Here is a 26,343-nt window from a genome sequence, read left to right on the forward strand (position 1 = left end):
CCTGCGACAACAAGTTTTTTAAAGTACACGTAGCCTATATGAACATTCATATATAATCATGATTTTTGTAAAAATCATGTTTTTATATATGGATGGACTCATACAATAGCTTGTATTTCACAATACATTAAAATGTTTTTTTTTCATTTTCTCAGTAATTACACGTCCATATATTTTTTTTCAAATTCTTTTCATTTTTTCCACATACACAGCGAATATATGGAGAACAAAAATATATATTCACACCTCTTCCCGTGTATACATGGTATGAAAACGGTACTAACATCAGATTAAATGCTAAGTAGTAGCATTAGTTCCTATTTGACTCATGTACATCAAAATTAACTGAAAATTAATTAATGTTTTGTGGATTTTAAGAATTTGTTTTACATTTGGGGGTTCTCCTGAACTGCATGAAATGTGGAAAGGAGAAAAAAAACACAAGGTACACAACACCAAGGTGCAATTAAAAGCTTAAACAGGAAGACTCACAACAGAGCTGTGGAGTAGGATGAGACTGCTGTGTGAGCCTATGTGAGAACATCTAGCAGATGTTTTAGGTTTGAGCAACCGTTTCGCAGGAACTCAGTCTGGCGAAGTCATTGTGGCTGTTGGAAGAGTGTCATCTCACTGGAACAACATATTCTAGAGAAGTATTGCAAATTTAGTATCGATTTCACAGTCTTGATTTTTTTCCCCCCAACAACAGGGCAACAGCGCCCCCATGTGGGGAAAAGAAGACATCACAGTATAGTAAAACCCCTGTAGAAAGTGACATGCAAAAAACAATAAACAAATAAAAAACACAACGAAACAAAATAAAAAACAAAGTGAGGATGCGTCAAGTTCAAGTCAAATACCTAAAAGTATTTATTTATTCTTTTTATATAGTTGACCAATGAGATCTTCAGACTCCAAGCTGTCCCGGATGTAGACTTGGTTTTATTAACTGATTCATTTCTTCACATGCAGTCTATGGTTACAAGTCATTGGTGCAAACACAAAACATAATGATTCACAAAAAATATGAAAATAAACTCTTGTAGTAATCCAATCAATTTCATTTTCATTTTTCATTTTGTCGTTTTTAAGCGGTTATATAAGGGTCTTATGTAATAAATATATAACAACTAATTACTAATAAACATATGAGGCCTATGTAAGAGGCTAATAAAGCCCCCAATCTTTTTGAGAACCTCGTATCTCAGAGAATATGGATGAATAGACTAAATACATAAATACATAAAACACACCACTTGTCGGCTCCTCAGGACACAGTCCCGACAAAGTCAATACGTGAAAGGGTGGAAACAATTAAGGGGAACACACTCAGTAATCCAGTACACTGACCAGACTTTGCGGTGCTTAAATCGTCAAATACAACACACGGTTATAATTAAATGTTAAATAATTGTGTGAATCTCATGGGTGTTGATCTGGTCAGCAGTATTTTTTGTTTATTTATTTATTCTTTTTTTTCGCCTGTAGTTGGGGTGAATACACAGTAGTGCATTGTGTACCCTGGCAGTTGCATGGTTTTCTGTTATTCTGATACACAGTACACGCTCTTGTGCGGGTAGGTGTCAGTCTTTGTACTGAATAAGCGCCATGGCACAGGGTCAGACCTACTGACTATTTTGAACAGGAAACACGTGGCACTGTTTCTGGAGAGTTTGGGTAAGGGGAGGGGGGGGCAATCGGGACACACACCCTCCTCCTTCAGTCCCTCCAGCCACGCATACACTGGTAGAGCTGCCGCCTGCAGTGAGTGGGACACTGTACAGCTGCCTGGGATTTCTGAACTACTCCATTAAAGTGTGGTATCGGGCTGTGAGCGGGAGAGATACAAGTATCCAGAGACAACAACACGAGGGGCAACGACATTTGCTTACGGCATTTTCTTACTGTGAAGCCAGAGGAGACAGATGATGGAGACCAAACTCTGGATTGTCCTTTGTGCGCTGCTGCTGCTCATTGACCTGGGATCCGCTGAAAATGGTTGGTAGCGATTTGGTTTTTGTTTATTGCATCTTTTGGGTTTGGATAGTTTCACATATTCGGGGTTGCGTTAAAGTAACAAATTATGAATTTGAGCTAGAAATTTGCATGTCTTGCTGTACTAACAGTCCTCACACACACACACACACACAGAGTCGTGTCTCCGTGGCTTGAGGGGACATTCTCTGGTGACTTACTCTAACATCAACCTCAACTACTACTTCCCTAACCCTAAAACATGTCTTCAACCTTAAAATTGAAGGATTTACGTTATGGGGACTTGCTTTTTGTCCCTATAACGAGGACAAGTCCCCATAATGTGACTGTGTAAATAGATTTAGGTCCCCACGACATGAATAACACTTAGACCACACACACACAAACCGACCTCACCTGCCTTTAGGCGCCTGTGGTGTTTTTGAACAAAGATTTAAATGGACAGGGCTGAATTGAGTTTACAGTATGAAGTTAACTTTATTTGTCCGTGTTACACAATGAAGGGACAGCTGACTGTGAACATCCGAGTTCCTCTCGTCTGTTTTCTTTCGGACCCTGACATCACAGGTGGACTCTCTGCCACCCCCCCCAGCAGAGCTTTGTTTCAGATTGATACCTGCTTCCCTTTGTTCAAATTCACATTTTTTTGTTTTAACAGCCTTGCACTTTATCCTTCACATCACTTCCTAGACCCCACCCCCACCCCATCGCACCCCCCACTCCCTCCTTCCTCCTTCCTCTTTCAGCATGCATCACATTTACACACCTTGCACACATCCTGTATTTCACTTTCCCCTCCTTCTGCTTTCTCTCCACCTTCTCCTCCTACCTGCCCTCTCTCTCTCTGTCAGCACCTCTCACATAAAATTAAAATGAGACTATTGACATTTGAAAAGATTTTATTGGGCAGAACTGTCCCATTAGAAATTCAAATGACCAGAAAACAGCATGGCTCCACTGGAGGACATTTATTGGCTGTAAATGGGCAGGGAAGTACATTGTGATAAATGACACCTCTAACTATGTGCAGCAGCACACTGTCATTTCACTGGCTTCCTGCTAATTGACTTGCTTCTACAGTGCAGTATGTAGACTTTATGAGCAGATTTAAAAGCAGTGCAACTGTAGCCATAGTAGTAGGTTCAGGTTTTACACTGACCAGACTTTTTACAATTATGTTGACTGTAATCACCTATTCAAATATTTATCAATTCTCTTGTTTCTGTGGTCAGTGTGTCGTGACTTTAAGGAAGGGTGGATGTGGCACTTTATTAACATTCTCCATAAACATCCAGGTCTTCAATTTCTGTCCGGAAAATGAAATTTAAAAACTTTTCTCCTCTGCTGTTCTTACATGTTTTACTGACAAAACCCTTTTTGTTCCACTATAAACCCAGTGGGCCTTCTTTCTGAACAATCAGTAACATTTTTTGCTCTTTTTTTTTTTTACCTTCACTGGTTTATCATACACAAAATATGAAAATAAAATACAAACATCTAAATAAAAATGTACCAGTTATAATAAAGCAACCATCAAAATAAATTAATAAATAGACCTATGAAAAAATACACATACATATAATTTGAATCAAAATTTAACTTAATTATTTATAGTCTCATGAAAAATAACTGCAGAGTAGAGCCTTATGCGAGGCAGATTTTGACTAAAGGTTAGAGGAACTCCAGAACTCTCACAGTGATTTCAGATACATAAGTGTAAGTTTTCGTAACTGGCAGGTTTAATGGTCTCCTGGAAGAGGAAGACAAGGTCAATTTCATCTTTGATTATTATATATATTATATTCTTCATGATTTAAGGCCTATACTTTTTAGTAAAATGTCCGACAAATGTTTCATCACTGCAATGGTATTTTTAGTGTCTTTTAAGTCCATGCAGGCTGGGAACTTGTATGTGTATTATAGTTACTTTAGTCTCTCACATGTAGTATAATATGAGTCTCGTTGGACTGAAAAAGAAGACGAGGGGCTAGAAGCATGACATGCTGCTATAGAGGTCACACACACCAGTTGCAAATAAACATCTGAAATAAATGCAGATGAAAATGCCAAGGGCAGCATGCACAGAGCTGTCTCAGTCCTCAGCTGTTCTCAGTTCCAGTTAAAAGGAAAATCAGTAGAATGATCTGCGCTATTGACTCCAAAAATCACCACAATCGCATGCCATGAAAGCAGCGTTACGTGGGTTTTTTTTTAACGGAAGCATTCACACAGGTTTCACACAGAAGGTATTACTGACTCACTTCCAGCACTGGGTGTTGAAGCAGTCGACATCTGCTCGCAGAGAAACGGTTGGCTGTTCCTCTCACTGGCAGGGTCAAGGAGTGAGCGAGGGCCATTTCCCCAGGTAAATGCTGCACTGGCCTGAAAAACTGTGAATGAGACCCTGCAATATCTGCAGAGAGGAGTGTGCAACAGCGGAAACAGTGGTCCTCTTTATAAATCTGCTCAATGCACACACACACACACGCGCGCACACATATATACAAAAACAGACATACTACTCCAGCATTTGACCTAAGCTGCTCTAATGGAGCTAAAGCGAGGGAACAAGGCCAGTATTATACAGCTCAGCACCTCTGTCTATTTATGAGTGTGGCTGTTTTTGTATCATTTAGAGTTCAAACAGGTCTCCCCGCTCTCTCTCATTGTGTGTGCTGATGAGCTGCGTGAGTAATTATGGAGGTAATGAAAGGCACCACGTCAGTGTGTTACCGAATGGTAATGACATTACATTACATTAGTGCTCTGGTCTTCATCAGAGGGAAGAGGGTAGAAGCAGAGATGAAGTGTGGTACAGTAGTGCTAAAGACATCGAGACAAAGAGGAAAGAGAGAGTGAGAGAGATGGAAGGTCTCAATTAAGATATTACTTCAAAGGCAAAAAATTACTTGCGTCTCATGTGATTTGTAGTTGATGTCATGCAAAGTAAAAGTTAGAGTCAGTCCTTATCCTTTTTATTTTGTACTCTAAAATGATGTTTTACAGTAATGTGACTGTGTTGTGCTTTACTGCAAAAATTTCAGTATCTATTGAGCTCAGTGGTTCCCACTCTGGAGATTGGGACACCACAAAGGGCACAAGATAAATCTGAGTGGTCACAACAAGATTACCAAAATAGAAGAACAGCATATCCCTATTACACAAATTATGTTTTTTCATTCTTTTTTTTTTTTTTTAGATGGGGAAACACCTAAAAACAACTACCATATGAGGAAACATTGATCTGCTCGAAGCTCAGGGGGTCACGAGTAGCTTTACTTTGCTTCACTCTAAAGGGTCGTGAGTCAAAAGTGGTTTGGAACTGCTCCATTTAGCTCACAATGCAAAAAAAAAAAAAAAATCTGGGTTTGCAAAGGGGATATGACGTTATCTTTTCCCCTAACACTTGAGTGAGACACTAAACTCCTGTTTGCTCCAGTGAAGCTGCTCACTGATTGATACAAGGCTGTCGTGCGCTGAGCACATAACTCTGTTAAATGCAGCACTGTTTTACTGGAAAAAAGTATTCATAGTAGGATAACTTTCCTTGTATAAATAATACATGTGTATATATTTTTCAGTTTTGATAATTGTTGTTTGGATAAACACCGGCTTGTGTTGACTTATATACTCTACATTAATTCAGATGGTTAGTGTACACACTGTCTGCTGCCCTATGTTTGCTTGGAATAATAAGCAAATACGTTGTTAATGACTCTGAAGACGAATCACCAGGAAATGGCCATTAACCAGCTTTGGCACTATCCTCTCCTCATTAGATGCTGCTGCTTCAAAAATCGCTCTTGGTGCTGAAGCGGCTACCGAGGCCCCAGCTGCAGACTCTGTGCCCCCCTATAGCCTGAGACCCACCGGTCATCCTGCATCAGCACTAAATGGCTCTGACACAAACCCAAGTTCCGGTGGCACCAGCAGTTTGAGCAGCAACACAACTAAAGATGGGGAAACCACCTCTCAGACACCAATACCACAGAAAGATAATGGTAACTATTCAACTGTTAATTATAAGAAATAAGAAAACATGATGGCAGACTTATGGTAGACTGAAAGAGTCAAATGTTTGGTCAGCCCCGGTTGTGAAGATCATGGAAAACATGCAAAAAAAACAATTAAAAAAAAAAACTAAAGGCAATATGATGTTATTATTACTATTTCAATCAGGTGGATTTTTTTCATTGAGGATATTTTGTCACACTTCCGAAGAGTTTAGTAGGAAGTCCAGCAGCAGGTGGCTCAGAGTTTAGGAGCTATATTTAACAAAGTCCCTATCTCTGCTGTCCATGTCCAGAAGTGGGCCACAGAGTGAGTGACAGGGTTAAAAGTGTTGACAGTCATGCCACAAATACAACACAGGCCCAGAGACCAAGAGCTTGGTCTTTTTAAAAACTGGATCACAGAGGAGGAAAGAATTTCAGGGGTGGGAGAAAAGAGTGAAATAAAGGAGGTGTGACTGAGTTAATTAAATGAGGTGCAATCTGTTGGGTGAGCAATGGTAAAATATACTTGTAGCAAAGTTAGTTCTTAAGCGACGGTGCTAAGAAATGATAACATGCTGTGTGACTTTTCACGTGGGGGTGAGAAAGGTAAAAGTGAAATACTCCCCCCAGATGAAAACACTGTCTCCGTTTTGCTCTCTCTCCCTTTCTCTCTGTCTTTCACGCACAAATCTGTGCTGGTTCACACATTAGACTCATAAACATATTCACAGGCTTGCATACATTTTTAGGCAGTTAGTTTATTTTGTGGAAAAAGACTCTTTGCATTTATACAGTTGAAACAGTTGGTATATCTGTGGTATCATGCCATTCAGATAGCTGTTTTGTTCTTCCAAGTTTTGATATTCAGCTTCTAGTCTTCTGCCTCCATCCCAATACAATGGAGGTGAATGGATTTTTATTTGTGGCACTCAGCATTGGAAAATGTGCACTTTAACATGAGTCGACAGCTAGGCTAGTGGCTTCGTTAGGCTGTACTTAGGCACAGTGGTGCTTTGATCTAAATGTCTGTGAAGATTCTCAGTCATCCAGGTTATGGTTATCCAAGAAGAATTGAATTGAAGGCAACCTGAAGAAGTTTCACACCTCACCGAGGAGAAGCCCCCCAAAGGGGCTATTTCTTTGTTAGAAAGAAGCCCCACTGAAAACGAATGCCAGAATTAGTTTTTTAAATGTAATTTTTCAATGCTGTGCCATAAATGAAATTCCATTCACCTCAAGTGTATTAAGGTGGAGGCAGCAAACTAGACATGTATATCTCAATACCTGGACAAATGGACCCAAACTTTCTGCATGGCTGGATAACATTAGAAAAGTGTAATAAAATATGTCTATTAGAGATTTGGGTGAGATGGCACTTTAATTTCACACATTCTTCTGTCAGATACTTCAACACATTTTATATATGAACAGACAAAACATACATCAGTGTAGAGTAGGCCAGTGTCAGCATGCAGATGGCATAGATAAACCCTTTACAACAGCAGAATTATTTCAGTATTTTGATAACATTCTTTCTCTTTCTCCAGATACCATCGTGGTTTCTCCCTCAGTGTCTGTTGTTCCTGAAAAAAGTGAGAACCTAACCGTAGAGTCGACATCACAGCCTCGAATTCTTCCCTCTGAGAGCCACGCCAACACCACTCACATCCTCCCTACCATCACCACCACCTCTACAAGCCCCCCACACACAGGTCACAGTGCCCCTGTCGACACACCGGTCACCAACACATCCAACGATCCTGCAGCGCTACCTCCTGACTCCATCTCATCCTCAAAGCAGCCAACCAGTTCCACAACACACTCATTCACTTCTGCCCCAACACCTGAGCCACCAAAGCCTGATACTACAACCACTACCAGCGCCCAGTCCAGGTCAACATCCAGCACCAGCTCCTCTCAAAAGCCCCCCAAATCTGAGTCGGAAACGCTCACATCTCCACACATTTCACGGTCCGACGCACCCCAAGACCAACCAAAGTCCACCATGGCCCCGCCGAGCAACCCCTCATCCCAGGCCAAAGCCCATTCTGACAACCCCTCCCAGCTCAATGTGGGTGGTGACAGTAAGTGCATATCATCTTCTGTGTTGGTATATAAATTTGTTCTGGGCTATTTACTGGCTGGATATTGACAGAGCCAGAAGAGAATTGGCTTCACAACAAAGGACGACGCTGTGCTTTGTTTTGCAGAACAAGCGGATCCTCGCTTCTGCGCACACAGACACAAACACACACACAACATGCATCCCCCCGTCTACATCATCTACAAGCACTGTCACCACCAAGCACTCCACAATTATGGCTCTGTTTGGGAGCAGGACAGAGGCAGTCATGGGACTCGGGCCTTGAGAATGCTCTGTTTTTCTTCTTTTCTGTCTCTCTCCCCCTTTGTCTGCTAAATGATTTATTTTTCTACTTTCTGTATCTGTACTCTGCATGTTCAGTATACAGATACATTTCTTTTTCCACCATAAGAAGTCTGTTTCCAAGCTTAGGTTGTCATCATTGGAAGGAAAAGGGAAGGAAAAACTGATAAACCTTTCTCAGTTGACCAGCCTGCTTGAATACAGTTAAAATATAAAATCTCTCCACTTCTCTCACTCTGTGTGGTTTTATTAGGCCACGCTTGGCATCTCGCCTCTTTCCATTAGCTAGAGGAACAGGGAGCATTCACTGCTCTGTGGTTGTTGTTACTTTTGACCAGAGGATATTAAAAAAAAAAAACAGCTAAGTTTACAAAACAGAATTCCATAGCAACATCCCTATACAGAAATACGCTGCCAAAAACACAGACTCCTCATGCAGAGATATACAAACACAGAGTCCTCAACATAAAAAAGGTGAAGGGTGATGATGTTTTTAGAGATTAAGCAGCACTCGACAGCATACTATTTTGTATGTAAATACTATATAAACTTCTTGGTTCCAAATCTCAAAATGATGCCCTATAAATACATTTACTTTTTCAACAGTGAGCTCAAGTACTGTACAGGCAAGGTTAACATCACCATCCTGTGTTTGACATTTCTGTCCTGAACTGCATGATGAACACTCGAACTCAACACGCTGCTGTAGCGTCTATATTTAGCTCCAGTCACAGCGTCAAACAGCCATTTAAGAACCTGTAAGTAAAATCCACGTTAAACTGGATCCAGTCAAGTATGTCCGTTTTTTTTGCTCCAGCCACGATGCACGAGGCTACCACATTAGACCCTCTCCTGGCCGGCCTGGTGTCAGCCTTCATCATCACCGCTGTCATCATCACTCTGCTCCTCTTCCTCAAACTGCGCCGAAGAGACAACCGACCAGAGTTCCGCAGGCTGCAGGATTTACCTATGGTGAGCACAGCCTTGACATCCAGGCACCAGATACGGTCCTGTCTCAGTCAAAATATTCAGTCTGTCAGATAATGTTAATCACAGATGTGAGATATAGTGTTACAACCTCACTAATGCTTATTTGGCATTACTGCAGATTTACTGCTACAAACCAAATCACCACCACTTTCTACTAAGGCATCATTTGTAAAGGCTTTATGAGTTGTAACTGCAGGCTTTACTAAGGATTATAATCATAAACGAATGCTCTATAGATTAGTTATAACTAATATATCAGTTATTGTATCAGTTATATCTACTAGCCATTAATAAGTAATTAAAAAGAGCAGCTTTTGTGTTGCCAGGTTGGTGTTTATCCTCCTCTGGCAGGATCCTTGCTTTGTCTGGATAACTTTACCAGGAATACCACTTCAATGGACCATATGACTTCTGACCTTCCAGAAAACAGCTGCAGAGCATTCAGAACAAAATACATTCCTGAAATGTATTTCATATAAAAGTGCACAGTTAATGGATTACTGTACAAACCCTTAATTATTTATAAAAATGCAAAATCAGGAATGACTGACTAACTTTTGCTGTTGGCTTATTAAGCAGTGAGAAAGCTGTGAGTGAAACTTTATTAATGACTTATTAGCACTCACAACTTAAGAGCTTAATAAAAAGTTACTCTCATAAATCATGTTATCAAAGAAATAATGTGACATTTTGGGATACAGACTTATTTGCTTTCTTGCCAAGACTTAGATGAGGAGAATGATAGCACTCTCATGCCTGTATGGTAAATATAAAGCTACAGCTAGCAGCCGGTTAGCTTAGCTTAGCATAAATACTGGAGATGGGGGAAACAGTTAGCCAGTTATGACAAGCCTGGCTCATAACCCCAAGTACACTCCACTTTTTTGGTTTTTGTACAGATGGGACAAACATGATAAAACCGGATAATTAGTGAGCTTTAGAGGTGTTGGTTGGTTAGCTTATGCGAAGCTAACTGCCTGTAGCTTCATATTTACCATACAGACACAAGAGTGCTATCCAGCTTCTCATTTGACTCTCAGCAAGAAAGCAAACAAGCATATTTCCTAAAATGTCAAACTATTCCTTTAATGACTTGACAATTAGTAACCCACTAGCTACGGATATTTCAATATATTCTTAAAAATGGTTTCTAATAGGTCAATAAAGCATCAGTAAATTATTTATTTGAGCTTAATAAAGCTAATAGTTACAACTTATAAACTTTCACAATCGGTGTGACTTACAAGAAAGTGGTGCCACAAAATCTGCTGTATTATCTAAAATTTGAGCACATGTGACCATGTAGACTGTAAACGTGTAATAAGTTATGTTATTACATTTTTTCCGCGCAGGATGATATGATGGAGGACACACCCTTGTCCATGTACACCTACTGATGGAGGCATGACTGAAATTTTTGGCACCTAAATACTCTCCTTCAATCCAGGCTCATGCTGCAGCGTTCGCCTTAATCTGCACCAAACAGAAAGAATCCTGGGTAGGTGCGAGCAAAATTTATGGCTTGCTTTCATTTATCCAGATACTGGACATGTACATAAGGACATGATTGAAGCTGTAATGGACAATGAAGACATTACCCACGATGGGGTCCCTTTGGAAAAAGTCTATGTTGATGCCTGTAATTACTAATTAGGTCAACACCTCTGTTCAATAATGTATGCTTAGTATTTTCCAGGCCATCTTTTGGGGTCGTATAATATATTTAGATTTCCCTAGAGATGAAAAGCGTAGATTTAAAGCACAAGGCAACATCATCAGTTGTATCCATCAGCGTGATGATTAACACTTGGATACTGATTCAGCCTGTCCTGCCAGACTCTTACCAGGGGGCACTGGTATAATTTCCCGTTATCAGTTAATGCTGTAAAGTCTGGCAGACAAAAAAGGTCTCACAGTCTGACTGAGAGACCGGAGAAGAGAAATGAACAAGAAAAAAAAAACACACAGCTTGATTATAGAGTAAATGAGGTTGCACTTTACTTTTTCAGGAGTTTGAAAAAATTGGACAAATATTTTTGTGTGCCTACATACAGTAAGTGCAGGCATAGCACTCTTTGTTTTTAGGTGTGTGTGCATGTGTGTGAGTATGTTAAGGGATGCATGTTTGGTTTTTTGGTGGCATGGCAGGGGATATTTAAGTATTTTTTTCTGTGGTAAAGGTCCTGCTGCCTTTACACCGGAGTTTAATATGTGCAGTGTTTTTTTGTTGTTTTTTGTTTTGTTTTGTTTCTTTCCTGGAGTCTTCAGTCCAGGAGAGAGTGCCTTACACAGTATAGGAACAGCATACCATATATTGCAACCAAATAACTTCCAGATTTACCAATCATTCCCAGTATTTTGTGTGATTCCCATTTAAACACACACTCAGGGCCAGGTAGCTGCTCGGACTTGCCTGTGTTTGAGGACCAGCCTTGAGTGTGTTCAACATGAAGCACTCAATCACGCACGATGACAGTTGCAGACTGAAATTGGCCAGTGGCCTTTACACACAATGTTAGCATTGTCCTGTGCATTGTAAATACTACTGATGACTGCATCATGCAAAGACAACTTTATGAAACATTTCATCTTAGTAGCGTTCACCAGACATAAACATATTAAAAATGTTACATGGATTGACCTGACTGCGCCATGTTCCCAGTTCAGAAATACTCTATTGATTTTACTGTGTATAAGCCTTGCTGTATTTTCGCTTTGCAAATGTGCAGGAAAATGTGAGTGGAAGTGAGACACATAAAGGATGCCAGAATGACCCCCATCAATGCAAAACATACGCAGCTTCTATTTATTTAAAATAGACCCTATGAACTGATACATCAAAACGTCTAGTGATTTCAATCAAGTTTATGAATTGGAGCAAAACGTTGTGCTTCTTATTACTTCTTGTGCTATGAAAAATTACAGATGGGTGACAAATTAGAGGAAAACCCAACATAAAAGTGCCTTAGTAAGGTGTTGAGCCCCAAGAACAACTTCATTGCTCCTTGGCACAGATTCTACCTGTCTACATTCCCTAATTTTGCGTTTTGATGAGGGAGGTGGAGAGCGCCTTCTAACATATTGCTCCAAAATCTCCCAAAGATGTTGATGGTGAATGTGAAGGCCATAGCATATGATTAACATCACTTTCATACTTGTTAAACCATTGAGTGAATCCTTGTTTTTCCTTTCCATTTGTCACCCATCTGTACATCCAGTATTAAATTAGACACTGTAGATTCCTAATTTAGGGGTAAAATTGTCTGTAAAGTCCTGTATTTGTCCATTTCTTTAAGTGTCAAAAGTACCCTCTATGCATAATGAGGCTTTGAAGCCAGATGTGGATTGATTGGTGTTGTATGATTAAAGGTATTGTTAAACCATACTCTGCATTTCCTCTTATTCCCGTTCAAATCTGTTATTAACAGAGTTTGCTGTAAACAGCTCTTTGACCTCAGCTACAACAAGAGCACAATCAGAGCACAACACTGCTATAGAGGCAACCACAAAAAGGCAAGCTCCTGTTTTTCCAACTTTAACACAGACTTTTATTGTTGGAGACAAAAAACAAAACATTTCTTTTACAGACCTTTAAATGAAGGAATCAGTGCACTGCTATACTGCAGCACTATTGCACAATACTTGGCAAATGCAATAAAACAGCAGTAGAAAGCAGAAGTCTGATTCATCAGCCATTATGTTGCCAGAACGACAGATGAGCCTTTTCTTAGTTAAATGTCTCTTCAAACACAATATTAAAAGCTGAACAAGAATAATGTATTAGCAGAGGTGTGTTAAATACTGTTGTGTACTGGTCTGTGTAATTTACTGTTTTCTAGAAGGTCTTTTATTGCTCACTATTGACTAGTAAAACAATCCGCCTTGTTAGATGAGCTGAAACGTGTCTGTGGACACTTGCGTGATCCAAGCCTCCATATGCACACCCTGCTGAACACCTAACCTGCCCATCAGCTCCCCCGTGGCTCTGCACTGTGGTCTGGGATCCTCAATAGGGGGTGTCTGGATGCTGAAATATTTAACAGCCTGACACCAAGCCTGGCACAGTGTGACTCATGTCAGACTAGACATCATAAAGGGATTCTTTACTGGCTTAACTGAGCTGTGTATATGTATGTGTGTGTGTCTACAATAAATAAATATTATATATATATATATAAATAAATATTATATATATATATATATATATAAATAAATATTATATATATATATATATATATATATATATAATATATATATATTTATATATATATATATATATATATATATATATATATAAATATATATATATATATATATACATATACACATATATATACATATATATATATATATATATATATATATATATATAATATATAAATATATATATATAATATATATATAATATATATATATATATATATATATATTTATATATATATATATATATATTTTATATATATATATATAGTGAATGAGCATATATATATATATATATATTATATATAGTGAATGAGCACCAGAACTTAAAAGCTAAAAGGTACTGTTAATCTTTATTCTTGATATACGACTGTACGACATGTCATCAAAGTTTGTCAAAGTGCAATGTCATTGTTAAATTTAAATTTGTTTGTTATTTAACAAGTTGATTACTTAAAATATTCCAGTTTAAGGCAATAAAAGCATATTGTAGACCCTTATTTTGCAAACTGAAAGCAATGGGATGAGTGGTGGCCTTATGGACGCAACTGTAGTTATGGTTAAAGATGAAAGTCCTGCCCATGGCTTAACCACATCAAACCTTTACCTAACCCCAACAATCTGTAATCATAACCAAGCTAAGCATAACTATTTTTAATTTTGTCTTGCCTAAAACCAAACCTTGTGGTTTAGCTGGCCAATCACAGTACTTATGTCCTTAGCTCTGGTAGGACCCGTAATTTATCATCAGCGACCCAAAACATGGGTGCAGAGGGTGCTTGCTTCTTTGCTGACACAAAGCTCTGCCATCCACTATGATGGAAGATGTTTTCTGAATGAGAAACATTCCCAATAGGTCTTGGTTTTTTAAACAGTTGCCTGTCTCTTCAGTTTGCTCCCAGCATCTTATAAGGCTGTACATGTGGACACAGTTACTGCAAATTATTTCAAGAGAATTTTTGGCTATAGCAGTTCTCAGAGGTTTGTACAGTCCTTACAGACCTCAGACTAACTAGACTGAGGGAAATTGCGTTGATGAATACTGTTTTAGACAAAGACATGAACAAACTAGCATTTTCTAAATCTTTTGGTTGTTTGTTTCAGCGCACTGTGGTAGCAAGAGATTTGGGTGTCACATGAGACTAGACAGTGATCAGATGAGTGAGTCAAAAAACAAACAAACATTGAAGTAGTTTGACATTGAGCGATCTTTCCTGAGTCCCTAACACTTCTGTTATTCTCACAAATAACTGTTTATAAAGAGCATTTGAGAATTTCCCACACTAAAAAGAAATTTACCCATTGGTATCAACGATTTATCACACATCATATCCAAGCAGGTCTGTTAAGCAACAGTAATCAAACTGAGTAAAATTACATAATTACTCGTTATATGTATTTGCCACCGTTGCAATGCCAAGTTTGCAGCTATTGAGTTTCTTTGTTTGAGTTCCCCTTCTCTCAGGAAAACAAAGGAAATACGCCATATGGCTGGTCGTGTTTTTCTGACTATTTCTATTTTTTTTAAATTATATTTATTTATTTATTTTTTATTTATTATCTATTTTTTTTTTTTTTTTAAGTTTAGGGTTTTGCAATAGGGCTCAATCTCAAAAATGTACTGATCAAATCAAATCATTTTAAAAGTATTAATACATCTCAGGTACTTTATTAGAAGAGTCAGAAAAAAGGTCTTTATGTCTTCCCAAATAAAACTTCACCTTGGAACAGGTCAGAGGTCATTAAAACTTAGGTCAGATCCTAAATCTGGGCTCACATCATCATCAAGGAGATCATCACCATCATCATTATTGACATCATCACCATCCTCCAGATCAGATCCTGGACCAGCAAAGTTGCTCCGTCGGGACTGAACACTCAGACGTACACGAGGCTTCTGATTAAGAGCTGGCAGGGGTAAAGAGATGAGGTGGAGCAGTTAACTTGTGTGTGGAAGTGACTGAGTGCCTCTTTGCTGTATTACCATTTGGGATTAGGTTGGAAGACATTCAAATCTTTTCCCTTTTCCCTGTACCAGTATGAGTGCGTGTGTGTGCGTGCATGTCAAATTAGCCTGGCTTCATGGGCCCAAATCACTCTGGGAAACATTTAGAACAGAGATTGTAATCTATTCCGGGAACGTGAACCTTGTCTTACAGTGAGTCTCAGGGGTGAGCACTGCATGAACTCACATACTCACACACATCACAAAATTTCGAAAGGAACAACTGGCTTTGCAGAGACTGGTAGAGAGGAAATGAGAGCTTTACTGGTTTATCTGCAGACGGAGGAGCACGGCAGGACTACAAACTTGTTCAGAATGGTGCCGTTCGTCTCCAGATTACAGTTTTCTTTTCTTTTCTTTTTACACTTCTTCTCTGCCTTTAAAGGAGCAATTCTTGTTTTGCCTCTATTTCTAATCACTTCTTTTCACTGTAGTGTCCAGTCTGCCCTTCTGGCTGAAGCTCCTGGTAAATAAACAGCTGTTAATGCTACCCATGGCTATGTAGCTATAGCAAAAACTTACATATAGCACCTTTAATTATATCACCTCCTCTTGTGATATATTTAAAGGAATAGTTCATGATCATGTCTGTCATATGTCTATAATGTAAAATGGAGAGGGGTTAGCTTAATTTAGCACAAATAGTGGAAACAGGGGGTAACAGCTAGCCTGGATCTGTTCAGAAGTAACAAAATTCACTGAAGCTCAATAGTTAACACATTGATCTCGTCCCTTAAATATGTACAAAAACTGAAGTGTTTTATTGGAGCTGTGTGCAGGACTACCTCTTTGCTGGGAGCAGTTACTTCCCGTAGTCTTCTCATCACTGCTAAGTTACAAGGGAACCAGCAAAGATTCCAGAACACATATTACATTTGTATCATTCTTCTCATCTAAATCATCTAAAGTGTATTTCCCCAAAAGGCAAACTATTCATTTAACTAACTGTATGCTGAAATGGTAAACACAGAAGAGTGCTCTCCACAGTGAGTCAGATCTACTGGGATGAATCAGAGCGTAGGTTGAGCCAGATGTGTGGGGGAGGGACAGGAAGGGGAACTACACGTCCCATCTTGCTGAAAGCATCATCAGTGTGTACCCATCTTGTGCCCTGCATAACGTTTTCTGTCGGTCGGAGTGTGTGATCCAATTGTCAGAACACGCTTCCATTGCTGTGTATGTAGGTGGACAGAAGGCTTGTGAAAATGATATAACAGAAGCATGTGGTGTTGACGGCTCAGCATACTGTACTTTAATACCTGATGCTGCACAAGGCAACCATGCTTTGGCTCCTTTTTCATTCATCCTTACCAGGGTCTTTGTCATCCAACCATGACAGATCATCTGAGCTGACCTCGGCCAGGCTTGGGGTCGGGCTAAAGTCTTCTGAGTCAGAGTCTGGCTCCTCAACTCTGACTCTGCTGTGGCCGTGAGGGAGTGCAAGGGGTGATGCAACTGAATCAAACAGAAAAACACGGTTAATTAGTTTTATCATGCTGTGTATTGTGTCTGTGTGTGACAGAAGTCACAGTGTGGGAGAGACACTTGCCTGATGTGTGTGCTGAAAGTAAAGGTGTCGGTTCACGTTCTTGAAGAATAAGACTCCTGACTTCGTCTTTCAATTCTGATACAACTGTTCTGTTGTAAGAGATTAAATGCAACATATGTAATCCACAGAAAGATGAGCCATATTCACACACACACACACACACACACACACTCACTCACTCACACACACACACACACACACACACACACACAGACACACACACACAGACACTCACACACAGACACTCACACACAGACACTCACACACAGACACTCACCTAATCTGGTGGACCTCTTGCTGTGTGTGTGAATACTGAGAGACAGTCTTTGCTAGATCAGTGCTGTGAGTTCTGTAGCTGTCTGTTAGCTCTTCCAGTGTCTGAACAAAGCACGCAAAGGAGAGGTTAAGGATCTGAAAGACTACAAACCACACATCGCACAAGCAAACACAACCTTGTGAAATACAATGTCTGTGTACCTTGCAGCTGCGTTCGTACTGTCTCCTGGTCTCTCTGGCCTCTGCCTGTTGGAGGAACACGTCCTCCTCCTGTCTCCCTGTCAAGAGGAAAAGAAAGAGCCAGCGTTGTGAGCAAGACTGTGCTTGCCTTTGCTTTGCAGGTCAGCACAAAGCTTAGGACATGTGCAGTCCCGCAGAATCATTACAAGGGCATGATGTCTGTGTGTGTCTGTGTGTGTCTGTGTGTGTGTCTGTGTGTGTGTGTGTGTGTGTGTGAGACTCACTTAGCCGTGTTTTCAGTTGGTCAACCTCTCTCCGCAGGTGTTCCAGCTCATCTCGGCGAAGCTTTGAGCTGAAACTAGGGAAAAAGAAAGAAGCTGTGACAAAACTGGTGTGCCCTTTCCTCTTTCATACCTGTGTCCCCAAAAATTGAAAATGTCACCCAGAAGCCTTCATAGTAGCAAAGTCTTTTTGAATTCCATGTGAGGTGTAAATATGTTCATGTCAATCATGAGCTGGACCTATCACCAGTTTAGTCTTCAGCTACGGCCCACAGCTCCACCCCTAATGCACCTCTCCTCCAGGTTGCCTAGCGACGTGGCTCTGGTGATGTGTCCCCGCAGACTGCTCAGCTCACGTCCCACCTCTCTCCTCCACTGCTCCATCCTTCTCTCTGCTCCTGGACTTTGTCCCCTCCTCGATTCGTCCCTCTCTCGTTCACTCTCCCTCAACGCCTCATGCAGCCTGTGAACCTCCTCTGGAAAAGAAGAGAGATTTCTATGAGCAAGGGATTTTTTTTCTCCTGTAGCAGCCTTGTGGGCAAATCCGAATAATTAATTAATATGTTTAATTATGAATGAATCCCATCCTGATGAGTGTATTTTGGCTTTTTCAAACACTAAAGGCTTGTGTATTGAGTAGGGAAGGCACAGAAGAGCAAACACTAGTGGGGAAACTTAATATTTAGGACAGCAGTGAAGCATCATTTTTATTACATAAATATATAGTAAGGTACATAAGTATTTGGACATTGACACAATTTTCGTAATTTTGCCTCAACACCACCACAATGGATTTGAAACAAACCCAAAAAAAGATGTGATTGAAGTGTACCAGAATGTTCGGAAGAGAAGAGTCTTGAGAAGGAAAGGAACGGCTCATGATCCAAATCAACCACATCATCTGTCAAACATGGTGGAGGCCGTGTTATAGCATGCTCATGTATGGCTGCCACTGGATCTGGGTCACTGGTGTTTATTGATGATGTGACAACTGATGAAAATAGCAGGACGAATTCTGAAGTGTATATGGCTCAGCTATCTGCTCAGATTCAGCCAAATGCTTCAAAACTGACAAGACGTTGCTTCACAATACAGATGGATAATGACCCAAAACATACTGTGAAAGCAACCCAAGAGCTTCTCAGGGCAAAAAATGGAATATTCTTCAATGGCCAAGTCAGTCACCTGACCTTAACCCAATTGAGCACGCTTTTCACTTACTGAAGACAAAATTGAGGGCAGAAAGACCAACAAGCAACTAGAAACTGAAGGCAGTTGCAGTAAAGGCCTGGCAAAGTATCTCAAACTCTGCATTTGGTGATGACCATGGGTTTCAGTCTTCACTTAGTCATTGACTGCAAAGGATTTTCATTAAAATATTAAAAATAATCATAAATTTATAATTATGTTGGTTTGTCCAATTACTTTTGAGCCTCTAAAAGTGAAGGACTATGTATAAAAATGGCTGTAATTCCTAAACTGTTAATTTAATATTTTTGTTAAACCCATAGAATTAAAGCTGAAAGTCTACACTTCAATCACATCTTGATTTGTTTGTTTCAAATCAAATGTTGGTGTACATAAGCAAAATTACGAACACTGTCGCCGTCCAAATACTTACGTGCCTAACTGTATAATTCTACAATATATTTACAGCTACAATTATTTAGGTATAATGCAAGCCACAGTAGATCAAGAAAGGAAAAAATATGGCATCTTAGAATTGCATAAATATATTAGATTGATAGCACTCATCTAGTGCAAGTTGTGCTGTAAGTGCCGATGGTTCACAAAACTGAAACCTTTTCGTTCCTGCCATCCTCTTGTTTTCTGCTGAAGTTAGGATTTTGCTACAGGTCTCACTCCCTGTTTTCTCCCCTGAGATAATCTGAGTGAAACTGATGATACGCAGTTATCATAATGAAAATTGAAATAAGTTTTATTTAATACAAACTAAAAATTGGGGTATTTTTCCTGTTTTTTTCTTCCTTTTGCCAAGTAATGTCAAGTAAAGGCTAGAATAGCCTTCCAGTCGTCTTCATGAAGGTTTTACTTGTTTGCTGTAATTAAACTAATCAATCCAGTTATTTTGTATATACTGCAAAGAATTTCAACCAGAACATGGCTCATTAAAAGCATTAAAATTAAAACTAGAGGTTGCATGCAGTTAAAAGTTCAAATTGTCTCCAAAAGTGATCAAACAGAGATAACAATGCAGGAGACGGAAGAGAATTTTATAATTTTTGTGGAGCCACCGATAAAACTGAAACCAGCTTTTTTGTTTACTGAGTGACACACAAACTTGGGTTAGGAGCAGAGTGGTAAAGCGACAGCAGTCCAAAAACGTTACAATGTACGCGATGCGCTGCTTTTCATGCAAACAGTAACATATATTATTCAACGGTGAAAGTAACAGGGAGGCAGCAAAGTGAGGGATGAAATGGGGTAATATGGTCGAATATGGGTGAATATGTGGACATGAATGACTTTTGCCAGGTCAGAAATTTGATATGAAAGGACTGTAAATGATAATGTTTTAACTGAAAATGGACTTGATTACCAAATTCAATTGTTTAATCAGACTTAACTGCTGCACTCAATAATATAATACATTTTGGAAGCTACACACGTGTCAAAAATAATGTGGTAATGATTTATTTATGCTAAAGTAATTCATGTAGCACATCGAACAACCTGACAGTCGAGGATGTGAGTGAAGATAATGTGATTCAGTATAAACTGAGGTAAGTGATCACCGTGCAGTAGTTACCTTGTAGCGTCTGGATGTGACATTGTTGTGACTGTTTCTCCCGTTCCATGTCATGCAGTTTCTGGGTAAGAGACTCAATTGCCTTGCAAAGACATTAGAGGCAGAAATTTGGAATTCTGTCAATGTTAACATCACTGTAATACATTACATAAATGCAGCTATTTGATCTTGCACACTTTGCTTAATCAAGCAAATAACTGCATACCTGGCTCTGTATCTGGAGTTGTGACTGGATAGCAGCAAGGTCTGCCCACTGTACACCAGAACTGAGAGATGGGGATGGCTGTCGGAGAAGGGGGGCTCGAGGGGGAAGAGCAGGAGGGTCCAAATCTGAATCATGAATCCGCTCCCTCACTGGAAACAAATCTGGAGAGGAAGTGGAATGTGAGGGCGGTAGTACATAAAAGACTCAGATCAAATCGAATGAGTTCAAACAACTCTTCCTCCTATCATGATCTTCTCTATATGGTGAAGTCTGAAAGACAAGAAGTTATAAACTCACACAAATATGTAATTTCCCCCTTTTAGTCATATTCATTAATTTTAAACGGTCCACCCACCTTCCCCTCCTTTGGAGAATTTCCCTGGTGAGGTCAGTCTCTCCTGTGGGCAAAAACATTTTTCAGAATCCATGGGTTTCCTAAACTCTCAATATCAGTACGCAACTTGAATAACTGAGTTACCCTGTTAAATGTTTAGTGGAGAATTGCTGCCATCTATAGACAGCTACAATAATAACAACAATTTACAACTGACCACAAGACCTCAGTGAAGGCTCTTGTGTGTTTTATAATCATTTCACTGATTTAAAAGTAAAATGCTTCGATGCACAGTAGGAGCACACACTATTTAAAAGTATGACTTTTTGTTATTTTCTGCAAGACCAATAACTTAGGAGAAGGGTATATGGATTTACTCACTCTCATCTTTGCAACGCTGCCATCTGCCACAGACAGGATAGAGCTCAGCTGACTGTCCCAGTTCATGTCTGAGTTGATCTAGAAAGAAGTGGACCAAGTGACGTTGCCAAATGCATCGTTCATCAGCATTAGTCGGTTAATTCTCGATTCAAGGTGCAAAAAGGTCATGCAAGTGTGTGCTGTGTGGCCCGTCAATGATGTTACATCAGAGACCAGTAACTTTGGACGTGTTTTGTGGCTGGTTGGTGAGGTAACAACCTAGCTGAGATCTCTGACACTTTATGGGAGATTAAATTAGAGCAGGCCTGGGTATTTGCACGGTTGTAGAGACGCTTATCAGCTATGATCTGCTACACGGGAAACTGTAGCTGTGTGCAGGCTGTCTGATAATATGACAGGTCTGCTTAATTAGTCTCCAGTCCCGTGGGGAATATCTCTCTCTCCAGTTTCCAGGAGCAGAAACAGATTTAGACTGGAAGTGATGCAGGGCAGGACCCCCAACCCACCCCACCCCGAGTAGATGCTTGGTTACAAAGACAAAGGAAAATGCACACTAAACACGTCAAGGTAACATATACCAAGCTAAAGCAAACGTTGGATAGCCACTGTTAGCGTACCCTAAGCTAATTTCAGTTAGCAGCAGTTTTACGAAGACTTTTCTCCTAGCGTTCATAACATTACTGTCTCGGTATGCTGCCAAAAAAAATATTCACTGCCTCTAAGACACTGAATGATGCCAGCTTCCCCTAATAACATATTACCTATCGTTGAAAAAAAAAAAAAAAAAGTATAGTATATAATGCACATGTCTAAATATTTGTGCTAGCTGGCTAATCAAGATACTCACTGAAAACCTTGCGACTCTACTTTTAAATCCAGGAGCCCATAACTGCGACGTAACTGCGCACGACGTAGCCGCAGGAGTCTTCTGGGTAATGTAGTAGGTGGTTACTCTACTCGTCCTTCTTTAGTCACACAATTACGTAAGTACTACAGTAGAGTTTCTCCGAAACACATTGTAGTGCGTGCCGTATTGTAGCCACCCGGTTTTTCAGAACAAATCATTGCAAAAAAACCCCAGCGAGTCGAGTTTAGTGTAGCTTAAAAGAACACCATAACCCACAATCCCAAACTCTGTGTTGAGATGCAACGATGGCGGACACCACTCTCAATGGGGAAAGGGTGACAGGATTGTTAAAGGACCGCTTATCAAAACTGGGATTTGAAGTCTACCCTCTAAAGGTACTGTGGCACTGATTTATATCTAGTGTGTAGCTTTAACATCGAGAAGGGTTTCATAGTGTGAAAAATACATTTCACTACATCCACATCGGTTTTCCTGCTAACTGGGACTGAGTCGTAAGGAGGTGAAAGAGCCAGAAAATATAACTATGTGATTTATATATATAATTTTCACTCCTCTTCTCCATCCTCTGTCTTTTCATGCTGGACTGTTTATTTGTGCCTCTGTCTCAGGTTGGCTGGTATAACTCGGTGCTGCCTCCTTCACTGCGCCTGGCTTATCCAGATGACAGCCTGGCTGTGGTGGTGCTCAGCACCCCTACAATGTTTGAACAAGCCTTAATGCCCTTCCTGGAAGAAAGGGGCTGCCAGGGACTGTCTGACCCCATAGACCAGTGTGTCAAACATTGTGTCACCTCTTCTGTCCTACAGGTGAGGGTTGTTTAGGGAGAGAAAGGGACAGACGAGATTTTTATCTGACCATATATATCCTGATACCATAAATTGTCTGGAATTTCATTTGAAATGTTGTATAAAATAATGATGCAAATTTCTGGTTTTGGTTAAAACAAATTTATATTTTTTCTCATGGCATATATCATTGTCTTGCTCAAACCCAGTTAGAGATAGGATTGTAGCTATAACTATTTTCATGATCAGGTTGTGACACCTGAATATTTCCCTCTCCTCCTCACTGCCCGCAGTGTTTTCCAGGACAGAGTGTGGATGTCAGGTATGACTACGAGCTGCTGCCCAGCAGGAAGCCGAAGTTCTTGGCACAGACTGCTGCTCACGTGTCTGGAGCAGCTTTCTACTACCAACAGTCTGATGTCACAGACCAACCCTGGGCTGAAAAAGTAGTGCTGTTGTTGTGGAATCTCACTGGTTGCTGCTTGGATAAATATCAATACTTTGAGGAGTAGCGTTTCCCATCTTGTGTCCTCACCGTGAGTTTTGTGCATCTCCCTCTGTTCACCCACAGAAAATGTTCGGCGTGTGTATGCATCCGAGGTTTGGGGGCTGGTTTGCCATCAGAGCTCTGTTGGTGTTCAGAGATGTGACGGTGGGCTTTGAGGTGGTGCAGCCTGTTCCTCCTGACTGTGTGCCCACTAGAGAGGGCAGGATACAGCTGCTGGAGGCTTTCAACTTTCACTGGCAGGTACTGCACCTCAGCACTATCAGTTGTAATACCTGTTGCACACACGATAAATAGACACGAGGGTTACTAAACTGTTTCCTATCAAAGACCGCCAGACAGATGGCCTTTAGATAAAAGAACAACCATGTGTTGGAGGTCTTGTTGTCCCCTGGGCCCCCCCTTCTGAGATGATTTCAGTTGTCTGTTCACTCTGTACTGTACTGGAGGTGCGATGAGAATAACGAGTGAAACCTGTGTTTTTGTACAGTGCATTTTAGTTTTCTACACAAAAAAAAAACAACCTGAATGTATTTTAAAATAAAAATGTGGGTGAGGAATATTTTGATTAATTTTAGTTACGGGATTTATCATTTTTACATTTTTTTCTACATATTCAGCCCCAGTGTTAGAAGTCATGCTAAAATTTTCTAAGCATTTCAGTTTTTCAAGTTACTATTATGATTCACAAACACTTTCTTTTCCCCACAACTCTTTTATTCTGCTATTGAGCCGTAATTTTACCTGGATATGGGGGAAATAGAATTGCTTTTGATTAAACACATTTTCCTGGAATTAAATGCAGCCAGTGTCCCAGTGTGTGTTTTTAATGGTTTTTCAACATGTAGTTAAAAACTATATATGATCAGTCACAGAATATCAGAGAGCTTGTGTGTTTATTGTTTAATGTTACAGCCCTCGTTTTGAAAACATTGTACATATTCATTATCATTTAGGTAGTTGTTGAAGACTGCAATTATTTTTCATTTTTCCTGAAAGCTGAATTTCCATTACAGTGACAGTTTCTTTACAGCTCAATTTTAGTTTGAATTCACTTATTTAACGGTCTTGACCATCCTAAGTCTAATAAGTGTGTCATTAAATTTTCTTTCTAATTCATGTCAGCAGGACTGGAGCTACAGAAACATCGTCTGTCCAGTCCAGACATATTCTCAGAAACAGAGGGACTACTTTTCCACCCCTCCTGCTCAGCGGCTTGCTCTGCTCAAGTCTTGGGGCATCCTGCCAATTGATGACCATCAACCTGAAAGCGACTCAAACGCACGGAGCCAAATAAACGGACATGGCTGAAAGAGAAGAGCAGCTGCAGTATGGAAGTATTGCCCATCCACTCTGAGCACAAACCTCCACTGCTTGCTGGACTTTTAATTAAATATTGATTGAAACCTGAAGCTGTAATTTGACACCTAAGCTGAATTGCTGAACTGTATTTATAAGGTTTTGGTTAAAAATTGTTTCATGGTACGTGGCTTACTGTTCCAGGACTTGCGTATAAATGCTCACTATGTGCCTCACAATGTATGGCTGCTATATGATGTGTTTCATCACATTTTTACACTACATTCAAATTCTGTCTTATATTTGCCAGAGTAAAAGGCCGCTCCTTTTATTGTGTCATTTTATGGAATCCTGACTATACTCATACGAATTGTATGAAATCAACGGTGAGGACTGTTAAAGGGCCTTGTAGCTGTCTTCTGAAAAGACAGTTACAGTTGAATACAATTTCTGTTAGAGAAAAATGCTTTAAAAAAAAAAAAAAATACCAAAGAATTTTGTTTTGTGTTTCCAGAACTAGTGCTGCTCCCGTTGTTGAGGGATTGGGGGGATTTTGAGAAATGTTGAACAGATCTTGTTGAAAGTTCAGACAGCCCGCCGGTACTCTGGTCTTTTGAGCAAACCGACCAGAGGAAACAGCATTTGTCTGTCATGTTCTACCATATTTTAAAGAAGAATGCCCTTTATTTGCTTATTGCTTGTGTCATACTGAAACACACAGATTGTAAATATTTAAGTAACAACAGCGAATTTCACTTACCACACTGGATTGTTTAACTCATACTCTGTATCAGCACAAGAGGCTTCACGAAGCCCTCTATATAAACTCTGCCAAGTGAGGCTAAATAAAAAAAATTTGAGCATATAAACACAATGTGTAAATCAATGACCACCACGCTAAAGAAACCTTTAAAGGATCAGTCCACCAAATTACAAAACGCTTTATGTTTTTACTTATTCCCTTCTGGTATGTAACCATGCAGATACGTTAGTATTGGTAGTAGTTGTAGTTATATTTGCATGGTTGTATGGTATTCTGTGAATGAAAATTACTTTTGTTGTCTATCCATCCACCTATTCATGTCCAGTATTTATTGGTTCAGTTGTTCTATCCTTGTCTCCAGTTTACCGGACACTCATCTTGATGCATTATAGATGTGAGCTGCCGCCGCCCGCGGCCTGGTGACAGACTGACAGCTTTCAACTGTAACTATCCCACTCTGTCACTGGGTCATCACTGTCTCCTAGGACTCACTCTGTTTGTCAGGTTCAACAGGTGTTTTTCTTTCTTTTAAAAAACATTTTTTTTTTAACAAAGGTAAATTCACACAGACACATT

General features: G+C 39.9%; 3 protein-coding genes across 8 annotated transcripts; 2 read left to right on the top strand and 1 right to left on the bottom strand.

Annotated features, from left to right (window-relative positions):
- Positions 1-1,704: 1,704 nt before the first annotated feature.
- LOC120791282 (flocculation protein FLO11-like) lies at positions 1,705-12,758 on the top strand. Its single transcript, XM_040129623.1, has 5 exons — positions 1,705-1,998; positions 5,775-5,996; positions 7,538-8,074; positions 9,194-9,348; positions 10,719-12,758. The coding sequence occupies exons 1-5, from the start codon at positions 1,926-1,928 to the stop codon at positions 10,761-10,763; spliced, it is 1,032 nt and encodes a 343-aa protein (XP_039985557.1). The 5' UTR covers positions 1,705-1,925; the 3' UTR covers positions 10,764-12,758.
- A 2,446-nt stretch (positions 12,759-15,204) lies between these two features.
- LOC120791222 (centrosomal protein of 112 kDa) lies at positions 15,205-22,519 on the bottom strand. The gene is made up of 12 exons (XM_040129487.1): positions 22,395-22,519; positions 21,548-21,625; positions 21,188-21,230; positions 20,833-20,993; positions 20,628-20,709; positions 18,150-18,333; positions 17,861-17,934; positions 17,598-17,674; positions 17,398-17,498; positions 17,121-17,209; positions 16,883-17,026; positions 15,205-15,474 (listed from the first exon to the last, which is right to left on the bottom strand). Exons 2-12 carry the CDS (start codon positions 21,611-21,613, stop codon positions 15,299-15,301), a joined length of 1,197 nt encoding a protein of 398 aa, XP_039985421.1. The 5' UTR covers positions 21,614-21,625; positions 22,395-22,519; the 3' UTR covers positions 15,205-15,298.
- On the top strand, positions 21,995-25,489 carry mmachc (metabolism of cobalamin associated C). Of its 6 annotated transcripts, none has more exons than XM_040129493.1 (5): positions 21,995-22,114; positions 23,024-23,221; positions 23,494-23,649; positions 23,772-23,948; positions 24,831-25,489. In XM_040129493.1, exons 1-5 carry the CDS (start codon positions 22,094-22,096, stop codon positions 25,014-25,016), a joined length of 738 nt encoding a protein of 245 aa, XP_039985427.1. In that variant the 5' UTR covers positions 21,995-22,093; the 3' UTR covers positions 25,017-25,489. The 6 variants fall into 6 exon arrangements, with proteins under 6 accessions (XP_039985427.1, XP_039985422.1, XP_039985424.1 ...); XM_040129488.1 differs by lacking the exon at positions 21,995-22,114 and adding an exon at positions 22,672-22,789; XM_040129490.1 differs by lacking the exon at positions 21,995-22,114 and adding an exon at positions 22,672-22,789 and having other exon boundaries at positions 24,834-25,489.
- Positions 25,490-26,343: the final 854 nt, after the last annotated feature.

This window comes from Xiphias gladius, chromosome 6, assembly GCF_016859285.1.
Source record: "Xiphias gladius isolate SHS-SW01 ecotype Sanya breed wild chromosome 6, ASM1685928v1, whole genome shotgun sequence".
Lineage (NCBI taxonomy): Eukaryota > Metazoa > Chordata > Actinopteri > Istiophoriformes > Xiphiidae > Xiphias > Xiphias gladius.

Coding starts and splice junctions, on each gene's coding strand:
- LOC120791282 (XM_040129623.1), top strand. CDS start 1,926: ATGATGGAGACCAAACTCTGGATTGTCCTTTGTGCGCTGCTGCTGCTC. Junction 1,999..5,774: donor CCTGGGATCCGCTGAAAATG/GTTGGTAGCGAT, acceptor TCTCCTCATTAG/ATGCTGCTGCTTCAAAAATC. Junction 8,075..9,193: donor GCTCAATGTGGGTGGTGACA/GTAAGTGCATAT, acceptor TTTTTGCTCCAG/CCACGATGCACGAGGCTACC.
- LOC120791222 (XM_040129487.1), bottom strand. CDS start 21,613: ATGAACTGGGACAGTCAGCTGAGCTCTATCCTGTCTGTGGCAGATGGC. Junction 17,935..18,149: donor CTAGGCAACCTGGAGGAGAG/GTGCATTAGGGG, acceptor CTTTTTCCCTAG/TTTCAGCTCAAAGCTTCGCC. Junction 17,210..17,397: donor CAAGAGGTCCACCAGATTAG/GTGAGTGTCTGT, acceptor CTCTTACAACAG/AACAGTTGTATCAGAATTGA.
- mmachc (XM_040129488.1), top strand. CDS start 22,700: ATGGCGGACACCACTCTCAATGGGGAAAGGGTGACAGGATTGTTAAAG. Junction 22,790..23,023: donor TTGAAGTCTACCCTCTAAAG/GTACTGTGGCAC, acceptor CCTCTGTCTCAG/GTTGGCTGGTATAACTCGGT. Junction 23,650..23,771: donor AACCCTGGGCTGAAAAAGTA/GTGCTGTTGTTG, acceptor GTTCACCCACAG/AAAATGTTCGGCGTGTGTAT.